Raw genomic sequence first — 8,294 nt, forward strand, 5'->3', positions numbered from 1 at the left:
GTTTTTTATTCACGCGATAAGAGAAAGTGAAAAAAAATTATTGTAAAGTTAGTTAATTATAAAATATTTAATTAATAAAAAATATTAATTAATAAATATTTATCGAGTGTGAAAGGACTTTATTTAATAAATTTTTTGATAAATATAGTGGATAGGGTATATTTGGTGATAATAAATATTTAAACAGTATATTTATCATTTAATTTATGCGACCTTTCAAATTATTCATTTACTTAATTATTTTGTGATTTAATTTATGATTAAATAATTATTTGAATTGATTAAAATATAAAATAGTAGACTCTGAAAAAATAAGGACTTGAATAATTGAAAAAAATATATATTAATAAATCTAAAATTAAACATTGCGCGCGAATAAATATTTAAATTCGAATTTTTCCACGTAAATATAAAGAAAAGTTTCTTTCGTCATTAAGACTCACTATTCTTGGTAAACCTTGCACCCCTTTAATTAAAGATTTATATAATTAATAAGAAAAAAAATATCGTAGTAGACTGAATAAAAAATAATAAACTCAATGAAATAAATAAATACAATATCGAGTTAAATTTTAATTACTGCGGTTATAATTTATATAATAAAATGTAAAGGAAAAATAACAATCGGGCAAGAGAAAATGAGAGAGTGAGAAAAGCTTAAACGGTGATAAGAAATACAAGTCGTTTTGAGAGTAACAAATTCTAAAAAAATGTATTTAATATCAATTACACATTGTAGAATAAATAATGTAACGATAAAATGAAAAAACAAAAAAATAATAATACTAATAAAATACCTTTGAAATAAAAATGATGAAAGAAAATTAATTTTTATCTGATAATTATTTAAATAATTTAAATAAACTCCTTCCCCGTAGGTTAATTTAAAGAACTATCATTTAGCCTGACAAATCCTTATTTAAAATACAGAGTAATTTGAGATAGTTATTGAATATTTAAACATGATAATTTAATTATCGCGTCTGAAATAATCAAAGTAACCATAAAAGCTTGAAAACCTGAATTATTTTAATAAAAATGTTGGAAAATCCAAAAGTGCACACCTCAATCGCTCAATTTATTTTTAATCATTACTTTTATAATAAAAGTTTTATTATTATATAATATTAATATATTTTTTTTTATTATGAACTTTTATTCAACTTACAAATTATCAATTTGATTTTTTTATTTTTATTTCTTATTTTCAGTTTAATATTTTTTTACTAACATTTTTTTCTAAATATCCCGCCTTGTTTTGTCTTAAATGTCGTTTTTTTTTCAAACATACTGATACGCTAGTGCTGCCACCAGTAGTTGATAGAGAGAAACAATGAAAAAAATAATAACAACAGTAAAAATAGCAGCTAAATTTTTCACGAAGAATCAGTTTTCACGTTTTTTATTAATTACACCAAAACAAAAAGGATTCAGATAGTAATTTTTGAAAGGGTTCTTGTGATCAGAAATACACAGATATTAAAAAGAAAACTAAGTCGATAAGTCTTGTTTTTCGAAAGTTATCGTGTTTAGACGAGTCCGAACACCACAATTGACGCACTGAGGGCTTCGAACTAAATCATTTTTTTTTAATTAATCACATCATTAATCAAATAAGGATTGCATTGAAAAATGTTCCTTAATAAATTTCCTTTAAAATGGTATATATCATTAACAACTTTGGTGTACTATAAAGAAAGTAGAGAGGATTTAAAGTCAGTGAAAGGGCCGAGAGTGAGAGAGTGACAGTAAAGCACACCTAACGCTTTCGCGATTGAGGTGTGCAAAAAACAATAAAAATAGGACGAATAAATATTTCGTCACAGGGGTTCGCACTTTCTCTCTATTACACTCAAGTCCACGAACGGTACTATCTTTGTTGCACTTGTGCACTAAATGGAAACTTTGGCCGAGTTTTTCTCTTCAACAAACGAATATTATCAAACAATTAAAGCGCTCTTCGCTAGATTAGACAGTAATGCATCAAAGTGCGGCCTGTGTTTTGTATTGAGAAATTTTATTTCCGAAAAAAACCCAGCCGAAAATATCTGATAACCCCTGTTAAGGGGTAACGGTAACCGATTTTAAATTCAATTTAATTTACAGACAAACATTAGAAACCTAAAATAGAGAGTCTTTAGCGTTTTTTAAAGTCTTAACAAAGAGCTAGAAATTTGGTTTTTTCAAAAATTCTAATTTGTTTCCGAGAAAAATTGTTTTAAAATTCTCATTTACTCTACGAGTGCAACAAAGATAGTCCCGTTTATTTTTCTGAGTGTGAGAAAGAGGTCCGGTACCGTATCCCCTTAAAGGCTAAGATTTAAAAAAATATTAACGCGGGATGGTAACTTCTCGACTGGTTTGCTACATCAGACTGATAAAAGACCGACTGACATTAGTGAAAAAATTGACTACTCGACTGATGTAATACCGTTTACTTGCTGTCAATGCTGTCATATAATTAAAACTTTAAAACTCGCTTCTGAACAAAAGGTTTTCCTCTCCTCAAAGCATTTAGAAAAAAAATAATAAATTCCTTTCTATCAGTAAATCTAGCAGAAAAAAAAATTTCCTAAAGAAAGCACCCAAAGAACGCGACCATTATGGTGCGGCATGATCATGAACATATAAATCTTTTCAAATTATTTTTTGTTAAGTGATAAATATTTAAATATATCAAATTATGGGTGTCAGTAAACGTGATTTGAATAATAAATTAAATTCAGTACCGATGTAGTTAACGACTTAATTCTGCTTATTATGTGCTAGATGGCGCTATTAGTCCCGTTTAGATTCAATAATATATTATTGATTTATTTGCATTACAAAAATTAATTTTTTTTTTTATTTTAATAAATAATACTGTGTATGATTATTCAAATAATCAAATGAATTTAAATAATCGGATTTTACTGTCATTACTGAGATCTTTCGAATGACGATCATTCGAGAACATCAACTCGCCTTTTCCCAATATACATATATAAACGTATATATTTATAACAACTAAAACCTTTCTGAAGAACTTTATCGAACATACTAGACTCAACAACAATATACATTTTATTTTTTTCCCATCAAAAGAACAAAATAGAAATTAATGAAATTTTTTTTAATCTTACCTTATCTCTGTCTTGAATTTAAAAATAAAATGTTTGTTATTTCATTAATGTACAAATTTTTAGGTCGTTCGAGAATATTCTCAAGTCAATATTTTAAATTGATAAATAAAAGTATTTTGTAAATAAATCATTTACTAATTTCTAAAATAATAAATTGAATTATTGATAATAAATATAAAATAAATTTAGTCATTTGTTACTTTGTCATACCGGCAAATTGTCGATCATTCTAGAATTTTCTTCAGTTGAACTTGAATTTCCGTTTACCTCAATAAATACTAGAGTCAAATAAATGTCAGCTTTACTTTCGTCGAATAAAAAAAAATATATTTCATTTATTGTAATTTATGAAAAAATTGAATAAATAAAATCGTAATTTTTGAATATTTTCAAAAACTCAGCGAATATTTATTTTATTTTAAAAACGTAAGAAATGACGGTGGCTTGATAGAAGGTTCTGGAACTAATGACCGAGTTTCTGCAGCCGGCATCTAGAACATTCGATAACTTGACTAGTCTATATAAACGACCACGAGGCGCGCAGTCGGCACATTTGAAAAAGAGACACTAAGCGATAAATATACGTTGCAATCTACGGAGAGCTACTTCTCTCTGCGACTACTTATATAAATAAACTCAAGCGAACTTGTTATTACTGTTTTATTTGTGCGTGTTAATTATTAAATATATTCAAGACGACGATCATTAAAGAGCTTAACGATCTTAAAATAACTGAAGAGGTTAAAACAAAAGAAACGACCATGCCTGAGGAAGACACAAAAATGGCTGTTGAGGGTGAAACCGAGACTTTTGCTTTCCAAGCTGAAATCGCCCAGTTGATGAGTTTGATCATCAACACCTTCTATTCTAACAAGGAAATCTTTCTTCGTGAATTGATCTCTAACTCATCTGATGTAAGTATTTTTTATTTTAGTCCAGTAATTTTTTATGATACTTAAGATTGTCTCAAATTTTGAATTTAAAAAAAAAATGTTGAAAAACATAACTTTAATTTTCTGCCTGTTTATATTCTTGTTTTTTCTCGACAATTCTTATAATTTTATTTTATTTTTTTGTTCCATAGGCTCTCGACAAAATTCGTTATGAATCACTTACCGATCCATCGAAACTTGATAGCTGTAAAGAATTATTCATCAAGATCATACCCAACAAAAATGATCGTACTCTCACCATCATTGACAGGTAAATATTTTCATTAATTATTTTATTATAAATTTTAATTGAGTGTAAATGTAGCAGACATACGACAATTTTTTAATTACATATGAAAAATAATGAAATTTTAAAAAATGCACTACTGAATTTTGAACTGTCTAAACATGCATTTTTTTTATTTTTATTTTATAAAAAATTACATTTTATTATTTCAAAATTTTTAAAAATTGTCAGATGTCCGCTAATTTTACTATCATATTTAATTTCTATTAAATTTGAATTTCCGATAATTTTAATTTGCTATTAAATCATTTCGAATTTTTCAATTTTAATTCAAAATTAAATTTAACTATTAATTGTCAGTATAAACTTAAAATTTATTTATGTAAATAAAGTCAATTAATTAAATTATTTTATTAAATTTTTATTTTCAATAGATTAGTTTTTTTTAACATTGTAAAAATAACTAAATAAATTTATTATTACAGTGGTATTGGTATGACGAAATCAGACCTGGTGAACAACCTGGGAACCATCGCCAAGTCCGGTACTAAAGCTTTCATGGAAGCTTTGCAAGCTGGTGCAGACATCTCTATGATTGGTCAATTTGGTGTTGGTTTTTACTCGGCTTACCTGGTGGCTGACAAAGTATCTGTTGTGTCCAAACACAACGATGACGAGCAGTATTTGTGGGAGTCTGCAGCCGGTGGTTCATTCACAATTCGTCCTGACAACGGCGAACCTTTGGGTCGTGGTACCAAGATCGTCCTCCACATCAAGGAAGACCAAGCCGAATTTCTAGAAGAATCCAAAATCAAGGAAGTTGTCAAGAAGCACTCGCAGTTCATTGGCTATCCAATCAAATTGTTAGTTGAGAAAGAGCGTGAAAAAGAATTGAGCGACGACGAGGAAGAAGAAGAAGAGAAAAAGAAGGATGCTGATGAAAACGAAGACGACAAGCCCAAGATTGAGGATGTTGGTGACGATGAAGATGAAGAAAAAGATAAAAAGAAGAAGAAAAAGAAGACTATTAAAGAAAAGTACACTGAAGATGAAGAATTGAACAAGACAAAGCCATTGTGGACTCGCAACCCTGATGACATCAGTCAAGAAGAGTACGGCGAATTTTACAAGAGCTTGACAAATGACTGGGAAGAACATTTAGCAGTAAAACACTTTTCTGTAGAAGGTCAACTTGAATTCCGTGCTCTTCTATTTGTTCCACGTCGTGCACCTTTCGATTTATTCGAAAACAAGAAACGTAAAAACAACATCAAACTGTACGTGCGACGTGTCTTCATCATGGACAACTGTGAAGAAATAATTCCCGATTACCTGAACTTCATTAGAGGTATTGTTGACAGTGAAGACCTTCCACTCAACATTTCTCGTGAAATGCTCCAACAAAACAAAATCCTCAAAGTTATTCGCAAAAACTTGGTCAAGAAATGTTTAGAACTTTTTGAAGAGTTGGCTGAAGATGGTGAGAACTACAAGAAATTCTACGAGCAATTCTCCAAGAACTTGAAGCTTGGTATTCACGAAGACACATCTAACCGCAAAAAATTAGCTGATCTTCTGAGGTTCCACACATCGGCGTCGGGCGAAGACTCGTGCTCGCTCAAGGACTACGTTGGCAGAATGAAGGAGAACCAGAAGCACATATACTATATCACTGGTGAGAACCGAGATCAGGTATCCAACAGTTCATTTGTTGAGCGAGTAAAGAAACGTGGATTTGAAGTTGTCTACATGACTGAGCCAATTGATGAGTATGTAGTCCAGCAGCTGAAGGAGTTTGATGGCAAGCAATTGGTGTCAGTTACCAAAGAAGGTCTAGAACTACCAGAGACTGACGAAGAGAAGAAAAAGATGGAAGAAGACAAAGCCAAGTTTGAGAACTTGTGCAAAGTTGTCAAAGATATCTTGGACAAGAAAGTAGAAAAAGTCGTTGTATCCAACAGGTTGGTAGATTCCCCTTGCTGTATCGTCACTTCACAGTACGGATGGACTGCCAACATGGAAAGGATAATGAAAGCCCAGGCTTTGAGAGACACCTCGACGATGGGATACATGGCAGCTAAGAAACATCTTGAAATAAATCCCGACCATCCGATCATGGAAAACCTCAGACAGAAAATCGAAGCCGACAAACACGACAAGTCGGTGAAAGATTTGGTGATGCTGTTATTTGAAACTGCCTTGATGTCATCAGGGTTCGCACTGGAAGATCCTCAAATCCATGCTGCGAGAATTTACCGCATGATAAAATTAGGATTGGGATTAGACGATGATGATGTACCGATGGAGGAAATAAAAGCGAGCGAAGATGTCCCGACGATCGAAGAAACCAACGACGATGAAGCCTCAAGGATGGAAGAAGTTGATTAGATTTCAAAAAATTATATTTTATAATTATTTATTGTTATTTCTAAAGACTTGAGTCATCGAGACTGTTTACTTTTTTAAGTATTACCTCCAGCAGAGCATTGAGAACAAGTCATTTTTACATCATCTCAATTTAAAGCACTTCTGCTGTTTTTATGACTTTGATTTTTATTTTTTTCCTTTTTGTTATTAACGAATTCATTCTTCATTTTACGCGAGTCAATAAGTTTCATTCCATACTTCATCTATGTAATTTATTAATGTAAGTTGATATTGCGATTGAATGTGTGAATAAATGCTGAAGATGATAGTTGATATTTAAAAAAAAAAAAGAAATCGATTATTTTTATTCCTTATCCTTCTCCTAATTATTAATTTATTTTAATTAAACTTTTCAGCTCTACGAAGATAGATAATTTAACGTTAATCTGTCAGCGATGATACTCATTTTTTCAAGTGATCTCCGTTGTCTCGTTTGTATTTCAGATTTGAACTGCCGCGTTTATATTACACATGCGTAGATAGTACAGTCGAAAGTCTTGCATGCACACGCGTATTTATGTAATAAAAACTTTACAATCGTTTCAATAATTTACGACGTGTTCAGAAATGTACCCTGCAATTTACTTGAAACCAAAGAAACGAAAGAATACCTAGTACCACATTTACCTTCTCCCTTAGAGAATAGAGACTTTCAATAGTAAATAATAACTAAAAATCATGTGATTATAAATACTAAAATTATCAATTAATAAAAAAAAGTTACCAAAAGTTTCGCACCATCTTTTTTATAAATATAAGAAAAATATTTGAATATTAGCGCCATAAAAAAATGGCGCTGAAAAAATTTAAACAGCCAATAGAAAGTGAGTAATCTCCATGACTACAGTGACGTCAGAGTGTTCAAGGACGAAAGCAACTGCAGCTTGTTGATCAAATTCGACGTCGTTGTCTTGTCTGTGTATTTACGCGAGTCAAACTGCGTCATACTCTAAAGTAATTTTTTTTAAATATTCAGTGATAATAATAAATGTGTAATTAATTAAATGTTTTCATTTTATCAACGGTAACTAAACACTCTAATTTTTTAAATTTTAAATTTCATACCAAGTGTAAAAATTTATTTTTAACGAACCAAAGTACAAAAGGTTAATGACGTAAACGAAATTCCATTTGTTAATTGAATTTTTGATCGGGTGGAGTAATTAATACATTTTTTTTTAATCAAAATTAATGAACATTAAATTTTTTAATTTATTTACGTTTAATTTTTTTTTTTAATTAAAAATATTCGAAGTTAGTTTTAAAAATGACAAGAGATGGCGCAGTGCTCGGTTTTAAATCTCCTGTTTTCCCGCTTTTTGTCACAACTTGAGGATTCCCGCCAGCGACAACGTTTACTTTTTTTTTTTTTTGCATTTTCTTTATTTCTATGGTTAGTTAAAACTTTTAAATTAAAAATCATCGTCCATCGTGTTGTAAATATCATTTTTAGTACTCAGGACCCAAATATTTTTTTAAAACTCCAATCAAGAAGGATTTAAAAAATAATTTCCAAGCATCTAGAAGTTTCCATGCCACTGTCACCCAAATTCTTAATTGGTGAGT

At 30.2% G+C, this 8,294-nt stretch overlaps 1 protein-coding gene and 1 long non-coding RNA gene across 4 annotated transcripts in view; one reads left to right on the top strand and one right to left on the bottom strand.

The window, feature by feature from the left end:
• Nucleotides 1-3,530, bottom strand: part of LOC130673039 (uncharacterized) — a 154,905-nt gene extending 151,375 nt beyond the window's left edge. For all 3 annotated transcript variants that reach the window (XR_008990822.1, XR_008990821.1, XR_008990820.1), the window contains exons 1-2: nt 3,333-3,530; nt 3,123-3,263 (exon numbers count right to left, since the gene is read on the bottom strand). This is a non-coding gene — a long non-coding RNA (uncharacterized LOC130673039). The remainder of the gene's footprint in view (nt 1-3,122; nt 3,264-3,332) is intronic.
• Nucleotides 3,531-3,689: 159 nt separating this feature from the next.
• Nucleotides 3,690-7,022, top strand: LOC130673033 (heat shock protein 83-like). Its single transcript, XM_057477891.1, has 3 exons — nt 3,690-4,036; nt 4,207-4,325; nt 4,787-7,022. Exons 1-3 carry the CDS (start codon nt 3,884-3,886, stop codon nt 6,687-6,689), a joined length of 2,175 nt encoding a protein of 724 aa, XP_057333874.1. The 5' UTR covers nt 3,690-3,883; the 3' UTR covers nt 6,690-7,022.
• Nucleotides 7,023-8,294: the final 1,272 nt, after the last annotated feature.

This window comes from Microplitis mediator, chromosome 8 (assembly GCF_029852145.1).
Source record: "Microplitis mediator isolate UGA2020A chromosome 8, iyMicMedi2.1, whole genome shotgun sequence".
Classification (NCBI taxonomy): domain Eukaryota; kingdom Metazoa; phylum Arthropoda; class Insecta; order Hymenoptera; family Braconidae; genus Microplitis; species Microplitis mediator.

What these genes read in the sequence shown, in the direction of transcription:
- LOC130673033 (XM_057477891.1), top strand. Translation starts at nt 3,884, where the DNA reads ATGCCTGAGGAAGACACAAAAATGGCTGTTGAGGGTGAAACCGAGACT. An exon ending in TGATCTCTAACTCATCTGAT is followed by an intron (nt 4,037 to 4,206) that starts GTAAGTATTTTT and finishes TTTGTTCCATAG; the next exon opens with GCTCTCGACAAAATTCGTTA. An exon ending in ACTCTCACCATCATTGACAG is followed by an intron (nt 4,326 to 4,786) that starts GTAAATATTTTC and finishes TTATTATTACAG; the next exon opens with TGGTATTGGTATGACGAAAT.